Raw genomic sequence first — 25,345 nt, 5'->3', positions numbered from 1 at the left:
TCCCCTTTGCCTTTGTACAGTAGCACTATGCAAGCATTCCGCCAATCCTCAGGCACCTCACCATGAGTCATACATACATTGAATAACCTTACCAATCAGTCAACAATACACTCACCCCCTTTTTTAATAAATTCCACTGCAATAGCATCCAAACCCAGTGCCTTGCCGGCTTTCATCTTCCGCAAAGCTTTTACTACTTCTTCTCTGTTTACCAAATCATTCTCCCTAACCATCTCACTTTGCACACCACCTCGACCAAAACACCCTATATCTGCCTCTCTATCATCAAACACATTCCACAAACCTTCAAAATACTCACTCCATCTCCTTCTCACATCACCACTACTTGTTATCACCTCCCCATTAGCCCCTTTCACTGATGTTCCCATTTGTTCCCTTGTCTTACGCACTTTATTTACCTCCTTCCAAAACATCTTTTTATTGTCCCTAAAATTTAATGATACTCTCTCACCCCAACTCTCATTTGCCCTCTTTTTCACCTCTTGCACCTTTCTCTTGACCTCCTACTTCTTATTTTTATACATCTCCCTGTCATTTGCATTATTTCCCTGCAAAAATCGTCCAAATGCCTCCCTTCTCTTTCACTAATAATCCTACTTCTTCAACCCACCACTCACTACCCTTTCTAATCTGCCCACCTCCCATGCTTCTCATGCCACAAGCATCTTTTGTGCAAGCCATCACCGCTTCTCTAAATACATCCCATTCCTCCCCCACTCCCCTTGCATCCTTTGTTCTCACCTTTTTCCTTCCTGTACTCAGTCTCTCCTGGTACTTCCTCACGCAAGTCTCCTTCCCAAGCTCACTTACTCTCACCACTCTCTTCACCCCAACATTCTCTAATCTCTTCTGAAAACCTCTATAAATCTTCACCTTCACCTCTGCAAGATAATGATCAGACGTCCCTCCAGTTGCACCTCTCAGCACATTAACATCCAAAAGTCTCTCTTCCACGTGCCTATCAATTAACACGTAATCCAATAACGCTCTCTGGCCATCTCTCCTACTTACATACGTATACTTATGTATATCTCTCTTTTTAATCCAGGTATTCCCAATCACCAGTCCTTTTTCAGCACATAAATCTACAAGCTCTTCACCATTTCCATGTACAGCACTGAACACCCCATGTACACCAATTACTCCCTCAATTGCCACATTACTCACCTTTGCATTCAAATCACCCATCACTATAACCCGGTCTCGTGCATCAAAACTACTAACGCACTCACTCAGCTGCTTCCGAAACACTTGCCTCTCATAATCTTTCTTCTCATGCCCAGGTGCATATGCACCAATAATCACCCATCTCTCTCCATCCACTTCAGTTTTACCCATATCAATTTAGAGTTTACTTTCTTACACTCTATTGCATATCCCACCACTCCTGTTTCAGGAGTAGTGCTACTCCTTCCCTTGCTCTTGTCCTCACACTAACCCCTGACTTTACTCCCAAGACATTCCCAAACCACTCTTCCCCTTTACCCTTGAGCTTTGTTTCACTCAGAGCCAAAACATCCAGGTTCCTTTCCTCAAACATACTACCTATCTCTCCTTTTTTCTCATCTTGGTTATGTCCACACACATTTTGACACCCCAATCTGAGCCTTCGAGGAGGATGAGCACTCCCCGCGTGACTTCTTCTTCTGTTTCCCCTTTTAGAAAGTTAAAATACAAGGAAGGGAGGGATTCTAGCCCCCCGCTCTCATCCCCTTTAGTCGCCTTCTATGACACATGAGGAATGCGTGTGAGTATTCTCTCCCCTATCCCCAGGGAGATATATATATATATATATATATATATATATATATATATATATATATATATATATATATATATATATGCACTACTTGTTTCTAATGATATATTGTCCTTTCCACAGGAAAACTGATGTATTTTCAGTAATCAGTATATGTTGGTGAAACTTGCCTTCCAAAATATTGTTTAGTTTAGGCATGGAGCTATTCTTATCATTTGCCATCTGATTTTCACAGATTGTGATAAGATAAAGGAAAATGTATAATGCAAGGGGCTGCCTAAACTAATCATTATTTTTGCATGAAAATTTCACTGATGTCTTAGATTTTTTTGGTTGAAGACCAAACACAGCCTCAGGAGAAGTCAAGGGTTTACCTTTTCTCCCATCAGTGTTTCTTTAGTTTCAATCATTGCAGTACCACTCTCAGTCTACTTCTTCATAAACTCTACAAGATATTTCAGGCATTGTTATAGTATCATATTTTGTTTATTATTTCTCGTTAATTATGCACGTTATTTCATTTTATGCATCCTTGCCTGTACTTTTCCCTTTGTACTTTGTAAGTCATCTTTCAAACTTCTTATGGTTTTTTTGTTTTTTGATGGAAGTATCAGTTGGAGTACATGGCTCACCAACATGTAAATTTTCTCAGCTGATGTTTGAAGTATTACTCTTAGATGTTTGACACATGAAAGTTTAGATGTCGTTCACAGTGATGATGTTTTAGGTAAAAGGTTTCACCTTTGCTGCTATGGTGGAAACATTTGGCCTGGTAATGAGAGATATTTGATAGAAATTTTGCAGTCAGTTTCTAATTGTTGAAAAGTATAATAAGAGTTCAAGTAGAATAAGAGTCCAGCTTAGATCAGCTACTTTTTTTGTGTGAATTATGCATGAGCTGTTAGCTAATGATGTTTATTAGATAATCTCAGAAAAACATGCTCTTGCTATTCCATTGGCCTTGGAGTTATGTCTATCATAAGGTGGACACAGTGCTAAACTTGTCACTGGAGTTCCACAAAACTTACCTCACTAAATCTTAAACTACCTTAACCCAGTTATGTAAGGGTAGGCTTAGTGTTATTAAGGTTAGTATTATAATTTTTCTCACTGCATGTAAAATGAGAAGGAATATGAGTGGTCTGTAAGTTTGTATGCATATAGTCTCCACCATTTTATTGGAAATAGAATTAATGAAATGATAGGATACATTATTTCTTTAAGACTTTATATACAAAGCAATCTGAGAAAATTGTTTTGAGTCCAAGCTGATTTAGGATCTTAGATAAGGTAGTCATGGTTAGATTTGATGAAGTCTCAATTAAGGTATGTTTTGAAGTAAGTGGTAAGTTCCAGGTTCTGTATTTTGCCTATCTTATGATGGGCAGGATTCCAGGTTTACATTTAGCATCTTTTCCAGTGCTCTACATTAGTTTTACACCACTAATGTCTTGATATTAGCAAGAATGTTTGAATACTGTTGAGACAATAATAAAGGACTTTTTGTACTTCACATGAATTATGGATGTATTCAATGTGTATCTAGAATCCACTTGTTTTGCAGGAGGCTGTATTACATGAAGATTGATGGTTACTGTATGTGACTTAGACATCTTCGTCAAAGAGTTCTTTCTAAATCAAGTGTTTGATAAGAATTCCTTTGTTTTCCAGGGTGTTATATAAATTCAGGGGTTACTGTATGTAGCTAACACATTTTTGTGATTTTATATTGTATTATCTGCTTTTTGTAAGAATGGTTTTAGATACTTGTGGAATATCAAACTAATGTTTACAATATCAATATATCCAGAGAAGCCATGGATGAGTGGGAGCGATACTTTACTGAAAACCCAGCACCACGGGGTTACGATTTAGCGTGTGCTCAACTAGAAGCTTTCTGTCAGTTGCATGTTGGTAGGAATTCTATCGCACTTGTAACATCTGGGGGAACAACTGTCCCACTTGAGAGGAATACTGTCAGGTATTGTTCTTAAATGTGTTTTTTTTTGTGTGCCATTTAGTTGTCAAATATCCTGTTAATATCATTTGATTTTGAAATCAGAACCAGCAATTCTGAGGTTGATAAGATAGTGTTATCAGAGTTTTAAGGAAAAGATACAACCCTCAGAAAGATATATGAAAAGTTAGAAGTAAATAAATGACAAATCATAGGAATCGATGAGAAATAGTGAAAATGCATGTGGTAGAAGAGAGTAGATAACTTGATTATCATGTACAGTGATAGGTTTTATGTTGAACTACATAGCACACCTGTTGTCCCAGTCAAAATTGTGCTTCATGTGGTACAGTTAACCATATACCAAATTGTGTCCTGAATTAATGAGTATGAGATCTTACATGTGCCCCTTTTTTTAGATTGTAGCAGAATAATTTATAAATAATGACATACATCACTCAAGATGCAGCATTTTTAATGATAGACTGTGACTAAAGTTTCCGTGTTTACATAAAGAGACATCTCATTTCTTATAGGAAGAATCGATTATCAGTTTATAGATGTATCTTCAGATGGCTATTATCCTTGACAATAGAGACATCCATTTTTTTCATTTTGACAGCCTGTTAGATTATATTGGACTTACCATTTCCAGATTCTTGTTTTAAAAGAGTGCATTTGAATAGTGTGACCCTTAGCTGTTGGTAAAGTGTGATGCCATCATGTAGAATAACTTGCACATGTTGCACAGTGATAAGTGGTGCTTATGCTACACTGAACTATGATTTGTGAATTAGTTCTGTGTTTGTTGGTTATTAATGATGTTCATCAAAATCATGCACAGCATGCTAAGGCAGTGGTTTGTTTTAAGCTTATCTATTCATATCCATATACGAAGTAGCTAAAGTTGATACACTTCCTGACATGTTTGTTTTTCACAGTAATTGTATTTATTCCTGGGACCTGGCAGGTTTGTTGATAATTTTAGTGCTGGGACTCGAGGAGCAGCATCTACAGAATACTTTCTAGCACAGGGATATGCAGTTATCTTCCTCCACCGTGACAAGTCAGTTACTCCATTTTTCCGCCACCTTGATCCTCGTTTTCTCTTGGATGCCCTCCAGGAAGTGCCTGGAGGTTTGCTGCAACTGTCATCAATACATTCAGCACAGGTAAAAAACATTGTATTTGTTATACCCAGTTTTTCCCTTGATGGCTTATGCATATTTCTCAAAACCTTCAGTCCCTACACAGCACTATGTTCTGTTGCAGTATTCCTTTAATGGTGGATAGGACCTTGGTGAAAATAGGTTGTAGTTGGTTTGAGATATTAGGTTGATCCTCACTGTTTCCATGTACACATTATTTGATGGTACCATCAGTCTTGCTTGAACCTGTTACAGGTATTAAGACCAGGTATTAAAATTTTGAATTCACATTATTCCATTTCTTTTTTACATAAGGGAAACATTGACGTATTTTCTCTACTCATAGTAAGATCTAGTATACACAATTTCATTATTAATCAAAATTTTATTTTCATATACTTTTTGTAAAAGCATAATACAAGATGTTTAAATACCATTTTACTAGATTTTTGATTGAATATAGTGATGGTTGGAACATGGGAAAGAAGAAATTTACACATCCACATTTGGGGGCATTAAACCCACTACTTAGTTTGAGCTCAAACATGCACCATCTATTCATACAAATGAACATTATGTTGTTGCTGTAAGGACTGTTGTATTTGATTACCATTCAAAGTTTTCTAAACCTTTTAATGTGAGAAGAAAAGAAATGCCATTAATGAGAGGGGTATGGACTTAACTTTGGCTCATGAAGTGGATTTTGCTTGGTTCCCTCCCTGGAAAGTTCCTGAGATCAAACTTTGCTGGGACAGGATGAAAATCAAAAACAGCATTAACAGGATAAAGATGGTTAATGATGGTTAAAATTGTGATGAAAATATAAGCTTTGCTATAGTTATTGAAGAGGAATCTTATGCAGAAAAAATACCATGAGATTCTTCGATATTTACCCCAAAACTGTAGGTTATTCTGGATTTAGTTAAATTAAATGGATAATCATTTAAAAAGAAACATTTAGTCTACTCCAATTTCCAAAGTGCATTCCAAAAGCCATATCATACTATGCTCCATGGTTCAAAAAGTCCAAAATTGGATTGTAAGAATCCACTCAAAGCATAAGAGTGTAGAATTTTACTTGTGTCCTGAACATACTGTTATCTTTCCAGACTCTTTTTATCTTCCACCCCCTTAGTAAAATTTTTCCACTATTCTGTATCTCCTCCCTTTCCACATCTTATAAACACACTGCCACACACCCCAATGGCAGCTTCTGATGATACATTCTTAAAGTGCCTAAACACCGCCTGAGCATATTCTTGAACCGTTTCAAAAGCCCTCAGCTTTCCATCTAACTTCTATGGAGGTTAAGTTTCACAATTTTGTTCACAGTTTTGTTCACATACAAACCAAACATGCTTGATTTTCCAATTTTTAAAGTACTTGCAACTTCAGACCTCATTCTTATTATCTATTTTATATGCAAAATACTAAATACACTTTCTGCAGGTCCACCCAATTTGGCAAGAATACCAGCGTGTCAAATCGGAGGGTCGTCTTATCTGGCTAAACTTCACTTCCCTCTCTGATTATCTTTGGCTCCTGCGTGCAGCCACTCAGTGTTTGCAGAAGCGAGCACCAAAGGCTCTTCTTTATCTTGCTGCTGCTGTGTCTGATTTTTACATTCCACAGGGTAAGGTTATACTTTTACTCACAGTTGCTACAGTTACCAGCTGACTTATGATTTTGGACAAACAGACTAATTTACCGTCTTTTATTTCAGATGAGGAGCCCTCTTTCCAAAATGAGGAATGTGATGTACTTGTCTTTATCAAAGTCTAAATTTGGCTTTCCCTTCTTAGGGATACCCCTTTTAGTTATGAATGTTTTATTTTTTGCTCATCTATCCTTGTGAATAGTGATAATATGAGCACAAGGCTTTTCTACAGATTAGTGTTCAGTTTAAGTTCGTTTCTACTCTGATCAACGGTCAGATATGAATTAAATTTTGCTTAGAAGTAATAGGTTTCCCCTACTTCAGAAATTTCTTGTCTCCTTGATAATTATGTATTTTTTTCTATACCATTTGATATTTTGAGTGATATGTGAACATAGCTATGAGTTGAAATTATGAACAGATGATAATTTTTTTCTCTGTCAGCAGATGAAATAGCTGAGCACAAAATCCAGTCAGCATCTGGTCCACTTACAGTTACTCTTCAACTAGTCCCTAAGATGTTACGTCCACTTGTATCTGTGTGGGGACCAGAACTTTTTGTTGTGTCTTTCAAACTAGAAACAGATGAGAAAAAGCTAATTGAAAAGTCAACAGAAGCACTTAAAAAATATAAGCATGATCTGGTAATTGGGAACTTGCTGCAAACCCGTCGGGAAGAAGTGACATTTGTTACAGAGAAAGAGAGCAGTCTTCTGAGATTGATGGAGCACCAGAAGGCAGAAAAAACAGAGATAGAAAAATTGATTGTAGATGAAGTGTGTAACAGGCATAGAAACTTTATTAAATACTAAGCCATTTAAGAAGTAGTATGAAGTCAAGAAGAGAACTTTATTGTATGCTTGTATTTATATGAACAATTTTGGCAGATGTATGGCAAATCAGGCTAACAGTCCAAATGAGTAATTATTTAGAATTTAAGGTGGCAGTAGATATTGCACATTACTCCATATTCAGATATTGCACATTACTCCATATTCAGATATTGCACGTTACTCCATATTCATGAAATGCTTCAAAAAAACAAAATAACAAAGGTTCTTAAACATTTTGAATATGAAAGCCAGTAATAAATTATTCACTGAGAGGAATATGAATGATGAATTTGTGATGAAAATTTTTTTATTATTTTTGATATTGATGCAACACTGATTATGAGAGAAGATAAAAAGCTACTTATCATAGATGAAAGTAGATTTTCAAACATTTTGTCCAAAGGTCTCATACATCAAATCCAAGGTTAAGTGTCAAGTCAATGAAAATTGATAGACTCTGTCATTGCTTAATAGTATTGCTGTTGCTTACTCTTTAGCAGTATTGATCATAATATTGCAATCTTTGGCTACTGAAGTCCTGTCAGAATGTAAGTAGAGGCTAGTTTGCAAAATTGAATTTAGAAATTCAGAATAAAGCCTTAATTTGGGTAATTTTTGTTATATGTCATGGTGATTATAAATTCATCATTTGTTTAATCTGAGATGTCATTCAAAATTCATTTTAGCTTGCAATGATTTTATCACTGTTGTGATTGACTCAGGGTTTTAAATGGATCGCACATGTATTAGAAATAACAGACTGCAGAAAAGCATAAGGTAGTGAGTGAATGGGTAGGCCTCAGTTACACATGGAAGTATTTTCATGAGTGTTGTATTTTAGCTTGCTGGCAAGCTGAGTGCACTGTAGCTCTTAAAGTTATATCCACACATCATTTACTATGATAGATATTATGGAAAAAGAGAAAAGTTAGTGACACTAGAGCCACCCCAAATGACTGATCACTGGCAGCTAACTCATTCTGCTATTAGATGGTGGTAGTATTACCTTTGTCATTTTTCCTTTTGAAAATCAGAATAGTCTTGTACACCATTACATGTACATTGAGATGGTTTACTGGTTGTGTGGTGCAATGAATGTACAGAGGCAATTGTTGTTTTACTTTTTGTTCTTATAGCATACAGTTTGGAGGTGACCATAAGCATCATCTTTTCCTTTGGTCTTTTGTAGCCATTTGTATTCATTGTTTGCTATGTATTGATCAATCATTTTGTTAAAGCTGCAGCTTTAAGTTATTTCCCACATAAGATTTATGATTAAAGTCAACAGGCTGACCAGGATATTAGCTGCAACAGAAATAGGCCCACCTTTAGCTAATTCAAATTGTGAAGATAGAGTTACAGTTAGTTTGTGAGCACACTAACCATTGGTAGAAACAGCAACACATTTACCTTTCCTTTGCTTTTCATGTGCTAAGAATGTTGGTTTTATTCATGCACATTTCATAATTGCCGACAAAAGACACAGCATCGCTGCCCCCCACTTCAGCAAGGTAGTGGCAGGAAAAGAGACAGAAAAGGCCACTTTAGTTCACAATCAGTTTCTAGCTGTCATGTGTAATGCACCAAAACCACAGCTGCCTATCCATATCCAGGCCTCACAGACCTTTCCATGGTTTACTCCAGATGTTTCACATGCCCTGGTTCAGTCCGTTGACAGCACATTGACTGAAGCATACCACATTCTTCCAATTCACTCTATTCCTTTCACATACACACATTATTATTATTATTATTATTATTATTATTATTATTATTATTATTATTATTATTATTATACTTTGTCACTGTCTCCCGCATTAGCGAGGTTGTCACTGTCTCCCGCATTAGTGAGGTAGTTTAAGGAAACAGACAAAAGAAATGGCCCAACCCACTCACATACACATGTATATACATACACGTCCACACACGCACATATACATACCTATACATCTCAACGTATACATATATATAAACACCCAGACATATACATATATACACATGTACATAATTCATACTGTCTGCCCTTATTCCTGTCGCCACCCTGCCACACATGAAATGACAACCCCCTCCCCCTGCATGTGTGCGAGGTAGCACTACGAAAAGACAACAAAAGCCACATTCGTTCATACTCAGTCTCTAGCTGTCATGTATAATGCACCGAAACCACAGCTCCCTTTCCACATCCAGGCCCCACAAAACTTTCCATGGTTTACCCCAGACGCTTCACATGCCCTGGTTCAATCCATTGAGAGCATGTCGACCCCAGTATACCACATCGTTCCAATTCACTCTATTCCTTGCTCGCCTTTCACCCTCCTGCATGTTCAGGCCCTGATCACTCAAAATCTTTTTCACCCCATCTTTCCACCTCCAATTTGGTCTCCCACTTCTCCTCGTACCCTCCACCTCTGACACATATATCCTCTTTGTCAATCTTTCCTCACTCATTCTCTCCATGTGACCAAACCATTTCAAAACACCCTCTTCTGCTCTGTCAACCACACATCTCTCCTACCCTTTCATTACTTACTCGATCAAACCATCTCACACCACTTATTGTCCTCAAACATCTCATTTCCAGCACATCCACCCTCCTCCGCACAACTCTATCTATAGCCCACACCTCGCAACCATATAACATTGTCGAAACCAGTATTCCTTCAAACATACCCATTTTTGCTTTTTGAGATAATGTTCTCGCCTTCCACACATTTTTCATTGCTCCCAGAACTTTCGCCCCCTCCCCCACCCTATGACTCGCTTCAGCTTCCACGGTTCCATCCGCTGCCAAATCCACTCCCAGATATCTAAAACACTTCACTTCCTCCAGTTTTTCTCCATTCAAACTTACCTCCTAATTGACTTGTCCCTCAACCCTACTGTACCTAATAACCTTGCTCTTATTCACGTTTACTCTCGGCTTTCTTCTTTTTCACACTTTACCAAACTCAGTCACCAGCTTCTGCAGTTTCTCACCTGAATCAGCCATCAGCACTCTATCATCAGCAAACAACAACTGACTCACTTCCCAAGCTTTCTCATTCATAACAGACTGCATACTTGCTCCTCTTTCCAAAACTCTTGCATTCACCTCCCTAACAAACGAATCCATAAACAAATCAAACAACCATGGAGACATCACACACCCCTGCCGCAAACCAACAGTCACTGAGAACCAATCACTTTCCTCTCCTCCGACTTGTACACATGCTTTACATCCTCGATAAAATCTTTTCACTGCTTCTAATAGCTTGCCTCCCACACCATATACTCTTAATACCTTCCACAGAGCATCTCTATCAACTCTTTATCATATGCCTTCTCCAGATCCATAAATGCTACATACAAATCCATTTGCTTTTCTAAGTATTTCTCACAAACATTCTTCAAAGCAAACACCTGATCCACACATCCTCTACCACTTCTGAAACCACACTGCTCTTCCCCAGTCTGATGCTCTGTACATGCCTTCACCCTCTCAATCAATACCCTCCCATATAATTTCCCAGGAATACTCAACAAACTTGTACCTCTCTAATTTGAGCACTCACCTTTATCCCCTTTGCCTTTGTACAATGGCACTATGCAAGCATTCCACCAATCCTCAGGCACCCCACCAGTAGTCATACATACATTGAATATCCTTACCAACCAATCAACAACACAGTCACCCCCTTTTTTTAATAAATTCCACTGCAGTACCATCCAAACCCAGTGCCTTGTTGGCTTTCATATTCCGCAAAGCTTTTACTACTTCTTCTCTGTTTACCAAATCATTCTCCCTAACCCTCTCACTTTGCACACCACCTCAACCAAACACCCTATATCTGCCACTCTATCATCAAACACATTCAACAAACCTTCAAAATACTCACTCCATCTCCTTCTCAAATCACCACTACTTATCACCTTCCCATTAGCCCCCTTCACTGATGCTCTTAACGCTACCTCGCTAAAGCGGGAAATGGCGAATAGTTTTTTTTTTTTTTTTATACTTTGTCGCTGTCTCCCGCGTTTGCGAGGTAGCGCAAGGAAACAGACGAAAGAAATGGCCCAACCCCCCCCATACACATGTACATACACACGTCCACACACGCAAATATACATACCTACACAGCTTTCCATGGTTTACCCCAGACGCTTCACATGCCTTGATTCAATCCACTGACAGCACGTCAACCCCTGTATACCACATCGCTCCAATTCACTCTATTCCTTGCCCTCCTTTCACCCTCCTGCATGTTCAGGCCCCGATCACACAAAATCCTTTTCACTCATATATATATATATATATATATATATATATATATATATATATATATATATATATATATATATATTATCCCTGGGGATAGGGGATTAAGAATACTTCCCATGTATTCCCCGCGTGTCGTAGAAGGCGACTAAAAGGGGAGGGAGCGGGGGGCTGGAAATCCTCCCCTCTTTTTTTTTTTAATTTTCCAAAAGAAGGAACAGAGGGGGCCAGGTGAGGATATTCCAAAAAAGGCCCAGTCCTCTGTTCTTAACGCTACCTCACTAACGCGGGAAATGGCGAATAGTTAAAAGAAAAAAAAAAAATATATATATATATATATATATATAGAGGGAGCTGTGGTTTTTACACACGACAGCTGGAGAGTGGATGTAAGCAAATGCAGCCTTTCTTCGTTTGTTCCTGGCACTGTATATGTGGTCCAATTGCACAAAGTCTTTTTCACTCCATCCATCCATCTCCAATTTGGTTTTTCCATTCTCCTTGTTCCCTCCACTTCTGACTCATATATCCTCTTTGTCAACCTCTCCTCAGAGGATGAGTGAGAAAAGGTTGTCAAAAAAGGAGACACGTGTCAGAAGTGGAGGGAACAGGGAGACCAAATTGGAGGTGGGAGGATGGAGTGAAAAACCTTTTGAGAGATCGGGACCTGAACATACAAGAGGATGAAATGAATGCATGGTATAGAGTGAATTGGAATGATGTGGTATACAGGTGTTGATCCGCTGTCAGTAGACTGAACCAGGGTATGCAAAGCACCTGGGGTAAACAATGGAAAGGTCTGTGGGCCCTGGTTGTGGATAGGGAGCTGTGGTTTTGGTGCATTCCAAATGACAGTTAGAGGATGGATGTAGCTGGATTCAACCTTTCTTCATCTGTTCCTGGCACTAGTGCAGGAGATGGCGATCAAGTGTAAAAGGTGAAAGAGATTATTAGGTTGTATTTACAAACTTTTTTGTAAATTGTAAGTGTTTTAGTTTTGTAGGCCTTATGTTCCAATGTGCTTTTAACTGAGGACAATCGTCAGATTTGTTTTTTGTAGAGTATGGGTTTGTAATTGCCAAATGTTTTCTTTTTATTGATTGTGCCTGAAATGAAAGTGTTTAAAATTCTTTCCATTAAACTCCTCCTTTTTTAGTCTTCAATGTGATTATATTTTAAGTTGTGTACATATGTGAGGAGACTTAGCTGCAGGGTTAAACTGTGTTTACATGGTTTATAGGTAGATAACAGTGATCAGTCAAATGGAATGCTTTTGAGAGCCAGTATATTATTTTTTATTTGGATGTACTTTATGATACCTTTACAAAACATCTAGTTAAGGTAACAGAGCTGTAGTCCCCTCAACTTATCAGATCTTGACTTAGAACTGATTTTCTCAAATCCGAACTGATCTTCCATTATTGATTCTTTTCTTTGGCCATTTTCATTTTGCACATTTAATGATCTAGCATACACTCAGTCTATCCATATTTGCCTTCAAAGACTTGCTTTTTTTTGTTTTTATTGCTTCCTCTTATTCATTTATTTTTCATTTTGCTGCTACTGCTTTCCACTTATTTATAGTTTGTTTTACCCCTTTATTTCAAACTCTTTCAATTCTTACTACAGTTAAGCAGCAGATACTTACCTTTTGTCTGATATCCAAGCCAGTATGCATAATTCATGAGCATTGTTTTAGGTCTCCTGGGTCTTTAGCATCCAATGGTGTTGATAGGATTTGTAGATGAAATATTTAGGTAAGATTTTGTATGTTTCCCTGTTTTACTGCAGGAGAAGGCAAAATTCTGTAGATAGTTTCATGTTACACTTAGTGATGAAACCTTGAGTCATTGAATACACTCACTCCTAGTTAATAAATTCGTTTAATTTTTATCATATACTGTTAGCCAAATTATACTGGAATTGATGATTATTAAGTTAAATCCATAATTTGCAAATTATTATCATGTAATGTCCCATGATGTCCCACAAGCCCTGCATCTTTACAGGACACAGTGAAGGGAGCTCCCAGCTTCTGTAGTAAGCCAAATTTAATAGTCATGTTTAGTACCCTCAAGAATATCACAGGTAGGTGCTTGTTGCCGAGAGTTAAATCCCTTTCACCTCTTGTCCTGTGAGATATGTTAGGGAACACGCGTTATTTCATTTATCATAATATGATGTAACAGTGTTTAGATATGGTAAATTTATGACCATATGTAGTATCCAGAAAATCAATTTCAGTGCTATAGAATATTGGATAATTATAGATGATTATTGCCAAAATACTTTTTTTTTATTGGTTCGCATTGCATAGACTTGTTGAGTGTTCTCATGAATACATCTATATGGCCTAATTTTTGCCTCAGTATTAGTAATATTAGTTAACAATTATGACTAAATCATTTTTTTTCATGTTCTATTGTTCATTACCATGTTATTTTGATGCACAAATACTGTTGCATGTAATTTTAAGTGCTGTGTTTCATTTGTTGCATGTCTTTAAGAATCTTACTTATAGTAATAACTGTTGCAAACTGCCTTAGGGACAGATATGTCAATCTTGCTCATAGTTGTAATTGTGCTCTAGAAGAGCTTTATTTGACTCTTTCCTACCCTGCCACCTCACATTTGTGATAAGATTTAAGAATTCCTGCCTTAGATATTCAAGCAGTAAAGTACTGTAATATGGTATCTGTTTTCTTCATAATGTTAGCACATAAAATGGAGTATGTAGCATTCATTCAACATTGTTGTCTTATTTGCTTTAACTTCAGAGTTTGATGAGATGTATTAGGACTGCAATGTATAATTTTCGTAATTTAAAGTTGCAGGGGAATTGCTCACAAAATTTTTGGTATGTTTATATGATGGAGTATCTATTATATATGTACTGATTTATAAGAATTGATTTTTTTTATATTTGTATTTCTAATGTATGGTTACCAGTTAAGTTTATAGTGATATTGATCCAATTATAGATTTTGCTAAGTGATATAATTCTGTGCTTCGTAGGTGCATATTTGATTTCATATAATATTCAAGTATAAAGAACTGACACTTGCTTGGGAAGAGCTGCACTCGTAATGGTCATTAGATAAGTGTATAAGCCATTAAGATATTGTAGATGGTATTCAGTCATTAGATTATTGCTACTGTTGCCAACCAGTGACTTGTAGAAGGTGCAACAACCAACATCTTATTCTTGTATATTTCCATATTGTCTAATGCATTTTAGTGTAATGTTAGTTGTAAACTATCAACTACTTCCTGGAGCTTGCGTCTGGTTTGCCTGTGGAATATATATTTTCAAATTCTTGCACTTTTCACGTTTCAGAAATCAACCTTTCTACATAATGAAAAATTCTTCTTTTGGTTGCTATTGTACTTGCCTTTTCCTATTGTAGCTGTATTCATAATATTTGCCTAGATATTCTGTATGTTGTTCCAGTGAGCCCATATGTGAATGGGTTGCCTTATGCTTGAATTATGAAATAAGCATTTAATATGTGAAAAAGAATAAGGATAGCCCCCACAGGAATATATAACAGGTGAAGGAGAAAGTTCGTGTGGATTAGAGCAAAGGAAGAAAAAATGGATTAATCATTTGCATGATTGTGTTGAATGAGATATGTGTGGCATATACTAGGTGGGGTTGCACTGTGGATGATACCAAAGAAAATAAAGCACCAGTTGGAAAAGGAGACTAAGTGGAGAAAGTTATTCCATTTTACAACTAGTTCTCTGTCAGTAGTGTTTTCCATGTGCAACCAAAGCTGGGCAGACTACTCAGTAAAATAAAACTATTTTGATTTTCAGAAACAAAAGATATATTGTGATAACTAGAAACTCTTTTCAGTCTCTTTAACCATTGTACATCAGTCAGCACCCCCTATATATGTCTCATTTCTTACTCTACCCTTGCTAACCATAAGAATTTCTGAAATGTAAAATCATTGTGATAACAGGTGGAAAAACTTCATTTATAAAAGTAAAAGCTATAAAGTGGTGATGACATCTTTCTTGTTTTATGTTGGTTTTAATTTGAAATTTTTATTCTATCTATCTATCTATATCTCTGATGCCTATTCCCTTCAGGAACTCCCTCAAAGGGGTGGCCACAGCAAAAGTTGTCTTGATAACTGGTAAACTCCAGTGCCACTTTTCTAGCCTTCTGTGTCTCACCCTTAACAGGCCATTGGCAGAGGGCAACTTTAGTGCAGTTTTCAGTAGCTCCTACCCAATGTTCCTACCAACTATTTCTGTTTAATGTGCTTACCTAATGTTACAACCAGTTACTTTTACCTAATTCTATATATCTATCTATATCTCTGACACCTGTTCCCACCTGGAACTCTCTAAAGGGGGTGGCCACAGCAACAATCTCCATAACTGGTGAACTCCTGTGTCGCTTCTTAGCCTTTAGTGCCTCAACCTTAACAGGCCACTGGCAAAGGGCAACTCTAGCACAGTGTTTGCAGAGGCTCCTACCTAATGTTCCTAATGACTACGTCTCCCTATTGTATGAAGAGTGTTTTTCATCTCTGTAAATGTATCTCTTGAGTTCCTTCAAAATATCTTTAATCTAAACTGCATAGCAATATTTCTCGTGATATCACTGAATTGTATTAAAATTTTCATTTCCAATTGCTTGATTCCATGTATTATGCCCTGAAGACCCATAAATGATAACCCATTAACCCTTTTATGTTCTGGCATGTTGGAGCAGATCTCACCCAAGTACTAACCAACATTACAGGTTGTGGCATGCAAAATTTCACTCACTTGCTAGATGATTATGCTGGTTGCATCACAAAAAGATGGGTTTTGTATTTCATTCTTAACAAGCTTCAGCACTGCTAAACTTGCAGCAGACGAGGCTAATTAGTGAGCTGAGTAGGTAGAGTCTAAGTTGCACACTACATACTCCAATCTCTGTGTGGGTTGCATCTCCCAGCTCAGTATGGCATATTTTACTTTGGCGTAAGGTTGGAGAATACTTTCTTTTCTTTTTGCTTTTCTAGTGAATATATAAATTGTTTTATATATTGGAAGCAAGCATGTGCCATAAGAAATTACTATAATTTTCAGTTACTAATAGAAACGTATTTTTGTAAGTTCATTCATTTTGGCAACTACGTTGGCAATTTTATAAGGTATATATACACAGCATAATCCTATATATAATGCGGGAAAAAGTTAAGTTATTTAAACATTTCTGGCCATATGCCACATGAGGATTTCTGGTTTGTGGGCAAGCTGTCATTGCAAGATGGCTATAGAAATGTGTGGGTCGTAAGAGTGCAACCTGCATTGTCAGCCAGCGAATGGGTCAACACAACATTATAAATACTTCAATCACATGACTACATCCTTGTAAAGGATAAACATAAAACAAATTCAAGGTTGGGGTAACTCATGAGACATTTTATGGTTAGTGGTGTTTATATACATTCCTAGTTTTGCAGTACATCGATAAAAGATTGCAAAGATTGCCTTTTGGTTGAAAGTTGTTGGTCATATAATCAAGTTGCACATTACTGAGCATGTTCTGGCATGGCAGTTTTAATAATGCTTAATGTATTCAGAAAAAAAATCAGGTATGGTCCCTTTTAAGTTTAGAATTAGCAAAATATTTAAGAAGTATTGAAGAAAATATTAAAGCTAAGTTCAAGATACTTGTGAAGTTTTTTACAGGTTTGGAAAGATAATTATTTAGATTTTGATTCTTCAGTATCTAAGTATCTAATCATTTTCATTAATATTGTATGTTGATTTCCCAGAATACTTGTATTTTATGCACACCTTATGAACATTGAAATTTGTTCTCTGCAAGATGCTAATTCAAGTGTTGTAAGTTCTCAGTTTTGTTCTCGAAAATTACATTCTCAATTATGTTCCCTAAATTACATAAAAAGGTAAAAATATGTAAATTCACTTTAGCTCTGTATAAATGATATACACAGCAGTAGCTGAACAAAATGAGGTATTCTTAGTGATTCCTTATACAGTATTGTATCAGTGATGCTACTTATCACATGAATTACAGTAATTTCATTTGGTTTACTAGTGTATGTTGCCCTTAAATTCATTCTTTCAGTTGATTAATATTTCTTTATATTAATAATAGCCCATTTTAATGATGATAGAGCTTATAGGATAAGGTTAATGGGATATAGTTGTTTGTATGACCACTGAATGAAAACTACTGATATTTTCATTATATTACTTGCATGTCATATATGAAGAGAAGTGAAAAATATGAAATGCACAGACATAAATTTTATATTTTTTTATATCTTGTGTTTTCTTTGTGTTGATTTTACCTAACACACAATCCAGAGCACAGTTCAGTGTGCTAATAGCTTTTGATAGCTCGCACACCTCGCACATATTGTTTGTTCATTTTTATCAAGACAAGTAAAATTATGCCATTTTGATAAATGAGGTGGGTTCCATTCCAATAGTGTAATAATAATTCAGCATTCACATCATATTATAATTCTGCCTTCCAAGTTTTTCATTTATAATGCCAAAGTGTACTTTGTTTTTTAACTGACAAAATCTTAGGCAAACACATTAACTTAAACTGAGACTGCAGCTTCTCATGATAGTTGTGTTTTTCAGATGTCACAGCTGATCTTTTCTTGTAACTGTAATATAGATTATAAGACCAAAGGAGTAAAAATCTCTCAGATGAGTTGTGCGCATCTTCCTCTTGTCATTCATTAGCTCTATTGTGTAGGGAGATATGTATTGTTTCTAACCAATATGACTATATAACTGTCCCATATTTAGTGATATGTATGTTGTTTACTCCTGCCTTGTCAGTTTATCAAGTTAAGATATTAATATGTCCAGTTATAATTGACCTGCTTAATGATATAGTTAAGGGAAGGTAGTTTACCTCTTTAAAAGTCCAGATTAAAGTAACTGTAAATGAGTATCATGAACATAAGAAAGCTTTCAGGTGTTGCTTGATGTGAACAATTACATTATATTGCTTTTATTTAAAATTTGAAGGCTTTAATGTGTGCAACATCATATGGTAATTTACATCTTCTGAATTATGGTACCAAGTTTGAAAATTTAATTTGTACCATTGGTTTTAGACCTGAAACATTTTCGTATGTTAATATTGATGTTCTGTATTGCATGCCAGGAAACCATTATCTGTATTAGACTATTTGGCCTGGAAAAATTATAATTTTCAAGAAGTTTAAGGCTGTTTAGTCTAAATAAGATTCAGACCCTGTTTATATAGGGAATTAACATCGCAGGGCCATAAGAAAAGTGTGACATGTTCTAACCTTGCTCTTTTATCATAATTTTGGTGAAATACCCTTGTAGATAAACTGATCAAAAAAAATTTCCTATTAATTAATTTCAGATACAAATCTTGTGATTAATGACTAAAGATACTGTGGAACAAATAAGAATGTGTACATAAAGTAAGAATACTAATTGCACAGTTCACTTAAGAAAACGAATCAATTGCAATTCTTTTTACAGTACTTCAAAAAATTCTTGAAATATATAAATGTACAAAATGATACCTCTAACAAAAGCAGGTTTCATGAATGTATCAAATATGACACCAAATGTGTCATTAAGTTTATGAATACAGTACTGTATGCAAAAATACACCTACCAGAAAACAAAGCTGTTTCAAAAGAAATATTGTTACAATGAAATTGTACACCACCAAAGTGAGTGATTGATAATAATTTGTCATAACTACTTTTAGATATCTGATTCACCTTTTATGATATTTGAGAAATCCCTATGAAATAAAACTAGACCCTGAAAATGAATAAGTGACAGATACCTTTCAAATGTCCAATAAATTTCTAAAGTTGTGCTTTTCTGCTGGAGCAATTGTGTTTAGTTGTATACGTAGCCCTAGTTTAGTGCATGGAAAGCAAGATGAGCATCATAGTTTATTATTGTTCTCAACATGCTAAAAGTGAAATCACATCATATCAGTATATAGGGATTAAAGTGTATGTTTGCTTATGCTGCAAAAGACAAGTGTGGTGTTACGAAAAAAATTTTACTTTTTATTATGAAAAAAGAACTTATGTTACAGAATGTTACAGAATATTGTGAAAATAGAATTTATAATATTTTGAATACTGTTAATCTTGTTAATTTGCATGCCAAAAAACTTTACTAGAATAATGACTAAGCCAGTGATTTCCAAACATCTTGAAACACAGCATCCTGAATTTCTTGGGGAAACCCTCTGAATTCTTCTAAAGAAAACTCAGTTTAATATGCAGAAGCAGGTTTTTACAAAAATAAAAACTCTTGCAACAAAGTCATTGCTTGCATCTCGCAAGGGTTTTCACAATATGAAGAAAACCAGGAAATACTTGGATTCATTAGTATTAGTGTTAATGAAGGAAAAAACTTCTGTATTTGCTATGTGATAGTCACTGATAGCATGAAGCCAAAAAAACAGCATCTTGAAACAAAGCAACCTAAATGTGTTAGTAAAACCTCTGACTTCAAAGAAAACTTTTAGGGTTTAATAAGCTGATTTAGAAGTTCACTAAAATAACTTGCATCAAGAGTACTGCTTGAACCTTGCAAAGTTTCTTACTGAATAGCAAGACGCAAAAAGCTTCGAATTAGAACAAATAGCTTGGTGTTACCTGGTGCTATTGAGATAGAAGAATAATGCCTGGTGCATCAAATGACAAACAGCTTTGTGGCATTCCACTCGCAGATAACATGATTGGAAAAGGAATTTCATGTATATGTGAAGACTTTAAAAAATTGCACTTTGGGTTGTAAGTAGATGAGGCAAAAGATATGCTGAAAGATGCTCACTAGATTACTTTTGTAGGTTATGTTTCAAACAATGAAATCAAGTAGGATTTGTTCTACAAACCAATCAGTAATGAAGCAACATCATTGGAGATGTTCAATGTCACTATTAAATTTACAATAAGAATAGCTTAAAATGGGTGACCTGCAGTGGACTGTGCACTAATGGAGCTCAGTCATTGTCGAGACGACATGAAGGCCTTCAAGGACTGGTGAGAGAGAAGTCTCCACATGCTATGTGGATGCACTACATGTTTCATAGGTAGGTGCTTGCATCTGTGTTAAAAGGTATCAGAAATGTCAACTACATGAAAAATATTCCAAAAAAAGTTATGCAAGGAAATGAGGGGCAGAACATATTGCTCTCCAGTATTATAATGAACTGCACTTGCTGTCCCATGGAAAAGTGCTTCAGAGAGTGTTTGAACTAAGAAACATAATGGGCACCTGAATTTAGTGCAATTTTTTCAAAACAGCAAAATTGGAAGACACCAATGAACTATTCACCAAACCTAAAACACTTGGCAGAACCAGTTTTCAATTTATTTCCAGATTGTAGATATCCAAAACCATGAATGGGTAAAAAGAAAATTTTTTTGCAAATTCTACCTTTGAATTGACAACACCTGAACAGGAACAACTCATTGACTTATCAAGTGATGATTAAATATGACACATGTTTGATCCACAAAATCTCTGTTTTGATTGCATGTTAAAAAGGAATACCCCATCTTGTTCATGAAGGCCATTAACATCCTCCTACCTTTTGTGACATCTTGTTTATGTGAAACTGAATTTAGTGCTATTGCTGTCTTGAAATCAAAGTACTGTTCTCATTTGATCGCAGAAATGAACTACAGGTCATGATTTCATTACTTCCTCTTCAATTTGAAAACATTGCATGGAAAAACATGTCCACACATCATGTTAGTAAAGGTAGATGAATGTTTTCATACCTCTAAATAATTTCAGTGATAATCTAATTATATATATTATACGTGTGTGTATGTGTTTTGAGTCAGTGGGTAGAGGGATACAACAAAAGCTTTGGAAGAGAGTTACTGAAGTCTGGAAATCACTGGACTAGGCCCATTCTGGTACAGGTTCTTGAAAATATGCGTAAAATTTTATATAAGTGACATTAAAAGGAAAAAATTGAAGTGTACATAGAAAGAAAATAATGATAAATGTGTTTTCATAAGGTGCAGAATGTTTTTGGAATGAGCATTCACGTCGAAATATGAACTATAGCTTTGCTCGTACAGACCTTGTTCTTAATGATATATTAACTCTACCTTTGTTATCTGTATTGATAATATAATGTTTATTTGACTATCATCTCAACACATTTCATTTAACTAGGGTATTATGTTCCTTAAAGAAGCTTTAATACAAAAAAATTAAAAAGAAATTATTAGCCACAAGGTCCTAATGACATTGTTTTCCACTTTTTGTAATTCCACTAAATATATGTAACATATTGGCAGTTTTGTACATATACACACATTTTTCAGAAAAGCAAGTATTTCATGTTCATGCCTACATTTAAACCCCCTACACTGAAAAGATATCAAAGTTTAAGCAGGTCATACATCTGGTTTTAAGTGTCTTGAAATTGAAATATCAGTGCTCATTAATTCAAAGGTAACTAAATTTTGTAACTCACTCAGAAAATAAATTATTTATAGAAAGAAAATGTTTTATTTAAGCAGTGATCCTAATAAAGATGTTACTAATGTATCATTACTTGAGGATCATCTGAAAACAGTGTGAGTAGTAATGTAGAGTTTTGTGAGTTGTTAGTAATCTTACTATTAAATAAGAGAATTTAGTGAGCTGTTAGTAATGCCAATATTAAACAAGAGAAGTCATGTTAACATCAAAAACCTTTTTTTATATACAGTGCCCAAGTAAATTTGCAAAAGTCACCTGCAGCTTTCAAGTTGCAACAAAATTGGGTGTGATTTTTCATTTCTCAATCCAAGGCTTGTCATTATACAGATCATAATGTTATACAGATCATAATGTTATACAGATCATAAGGTTAGTTTCATAGGGCATAGAATGTGCATTCTGAAAAAGTATATATACTTTGGTACATCTGGAGTGACTGTGTATATATGCATCTGCAGTGGGGTCTTACGTAATAGTACTCATGACAAAGCCCATTATTATAAAACTGAATATGCAAAAAAGGGATACAGTGGACACCCCTATCTTATATCCCCATAATATATGTTTCACTCTTAAGTTGATTAGCTCAGAATTGAAATTAAGACCATTTTATACTTTTTACCAAAGATGTGAATTGTGAAACTTTTTTTGGAACACTAATTACAAATTTCTATTATTTTTTAAAAAGAATTAAGTGAAAAATCTGAAATCAAAATAGAGGAAATTTCACTGAAGTAGAAAAAAATTTCACACAGAGAACAAAAATAGTATCAAAATACTATGTAGTCCTTTGCAAGTCCCAGCATGATGTTTTGTCTGATGCCTGTCAGTTGACCTGCATATGCTCTTACATGCTTTCTGTCTGCATGAGTAGGCTATGGAGATTTGTATGCATGTTGCCCATGGTTTCGTGAAAATTTGTGCAGTAATGACTGATAGATACTTGCTATGGCCTTCAGACAATGAAAGTTCATCAAAGAGACCAATGATTAATGCTTATGGCCATATGAGAGTTTAACAATTACTGACAAACTTAGGGTCTCGGACAAGATAGAAGCTGGGTTCAGGAGGCAGAAAGTACGTGAATGCTTTAAGGTTGTGACTACGATATGTATGATATACAGTATACTTTAGGAATTTCAGGACCTCCTTGTACCAGGTTTTCAAGTTTCAGATGCTCTTGAAACTATATAGATTCTTATTTTCTTTAATTGATATCCATATATAGTACAGTAATTTTCTTATCATATGACACAAGCTCTTCAGAAAATTAGCTAATATAACAAGGATCCAGAAGCAAGTGGCAGCTTGGAAAAGTGGCATTGTGATACACAAACACATGGGTTTCATTACAGTAGTGAATATATGAAGTATACTAAATTATAGAAGAAGACCGATTTCGACGATGAAGGCCTGCACTGTGGCTGAGAGATTGACTTGAGGAGGCAGAAGTGATATTGTGACAGTGATTGTGTCAGCGTCGCGTCGCCTCGCCGCAGTGTATCGAGACAGACTTCCCCAGAACTTTTAAAGGGGAAGTAAATGTTTATAGTTGTGTTAATGGAGTGATAGTTTTCATGCATGGTGTTTTTGACAAGAAAATAGTGAAGTTGGAGAAAAATGTAGCTTAGACATTGAAGCTTATTGACACAGTGGTGAAATTGATGAGAACTGCTATTGACGTTTGTGTGAATAAATTGTACATTTCCTTTTCCATAGCCAGAGGTTGAACCATTATGTGACATTCATTTTTTTTTTTTTTTTTTCATTCATTTCAAGCTAAGAGTTTGTTTCTAAATTGTTCTTACATTTTTCATATGTATATATATGTATGTGTGTGTGTGTGTGTGTATGTGCATATGTGTGTGTGCGTGTGTGTGTGTGTATATGTATATATATATGTATATTATCCCTGGGGATAGGGGTGAAAGAATACTTCCCACGTATTCCTCGCGTGTCGTAGAAAGCGACTAGAGGGGACGGGAGCGGGGGGCCGGAAATCCTCCCCTCCTTGTAGTAACTTTCTAAAATGGGAAACAGAAGAAGGAGTCACGCGGGGAGTGATCATCCTCCTCGAAGGCTCAGAGTGGGGTGCCTAAATGTGTGTGGATGTAACCAAGATGTGAAAAAAGGAGAGATAGGTAGTATGTTTGAGGAAAGGAACCTGGATGTTTTGGCTCTGAGTGAAACGAAGCTCAAGGGTAAAGGGGAAGAGTGGTTTGGAAATGTCTGGGGAGTGAAGTCAGGGGTTAGTGAGAGGACAAGAGCAAGGGAAGGAGTAGCAATACTCCTGAAACAGGAGTTGTGGGAGTATGTGATAGAATGTAAGAAAGTAAATTCTCGATTAATATGGGTAAAATTGAAAGTTGATGGAGAGAGGTGGGTGATTATTGGTGCATATGCACCTGGGCATGAGAAGAAAGATCATGAGAGGCAAGTGTTTTGGGAGCAGCTAAATGAGTGTGTTAGCGGTTTTGATGCACGAGACCGGGTTATAGTGATGGGTGATTTGAATGCAAAGGTGAGTAATGTGGCAGTTGAGGGAATAATTGGTATGCATGGGGTGTTCAGTGTTGTAAATGGAAATGGTGAAGAGCTTGTAGATTTATGTGCTGAAAAAGGACTGATGATTGGGAATACCTGGTTTAAAAAGCGAGATATACATAAGTATACTTATGTAAGTAGGAGAGATGGCCAGAGAGCGTTATTGGATTACGTGTTAATTGACAGGCGTGCGAAAGAGAGACTTTTGGATGTTAATGTGCTGAGAGGTGCAACTGGAGGGATGTCTGATCATTATCTTGTGGAGGCTAAGGTGAAGATTAGTATGGGTTTTCAGAAAAGAGGAGTGAATGTTGGGGTGAAGAAGGTGGTGAGAGTAAGTGAGCTTGGGAAGGAGACCTGTGTGGGGAAGTACCAGGAGAGACTGTGTACAGAATGGAAAAAGGTGAGAACAATGGAAGTAAGGGGAGTCGGGGAGGAATGGGATGTATTTAGGGAATCAGTGATGGATTGCGCAAAAGATGCTTGTGGCATGAGAAGAGTGGGAGGTGGGCTGTTTAGAAAGGGTAGTGTGTGGTGGGATGAAGAAGTAAGAGTATTAGTGAAAGAGAAGAGAGAGGCATTTGGACGATTTTTGCAGGGAAAAAATGCAATTGAGTGGGAGAAGTATAAAAGAAAGAGACAGGAGGTCAAGAGAAAGGTGCAAG

At 36.2% G+C, this 25,345-nt stretch overlaps 1 protein-coding gene across 4 annotated transcripts in view; it reads left to right on the top strand.

The window, feature by feature from the left end:
* The window catches only part of Ppcs (phosphopantothenoylcysteine synthetase), a 61,432-nt gene extending 49,810 nt beyond the window's left edge, over positions 1–11,622 (top strand). For all 4 annotated transcript variants that reach the window (XM_071678428.1, XM_071678425.1, XM_071678429.1 and 1 more), the window contains 4 exons: positions 3,591–3,761; positions 4,708–4,909; positions 6,335–6,518; positions 6,990–11,622. In XM_071678428.1, coding sequence (XP_071534529.1) covers positions 3,598–3,761; positions 4,708–4,909; positions 6,335–6,518; positions 6,990–7,354 — 915 coding nt within the window. In that variant the 5' untranslated portion in view covers positions 3,591–3,597 and the 3' untranslated portion in view covers positions 7,355–11,622. The remainder of the gene's footprint in view (positions 1–3,590; positions 3,762–4,707; positions 4,910–6,334; positions 6,519–6,989) is intronic.
* The last annotated feature ends 13,723 nt before the right edge of the window (positions 11,623–25,345 follow it).

Source organism: Panulirus ornatus, chromosome 27 (assembly GCF_036320965.1).
Source record: "Panulirus ornatus isolate Po-2019 chromosome 27, ASM3632096v1, whole genome shotgun sequence".
In the NCBI taxonomy this organism is placed as follows: Eukaryota; Metazoa; Arthropoda; class Malacostraca; order Decapoda; family Palinuridae; genus Panulirus; species Panulirus ornatus.
The sequence above is the reverse complement of the archived record's forward strand: the minus strand, read 5'-3'. Positions and strand labels throughout refer to the sequence as shown.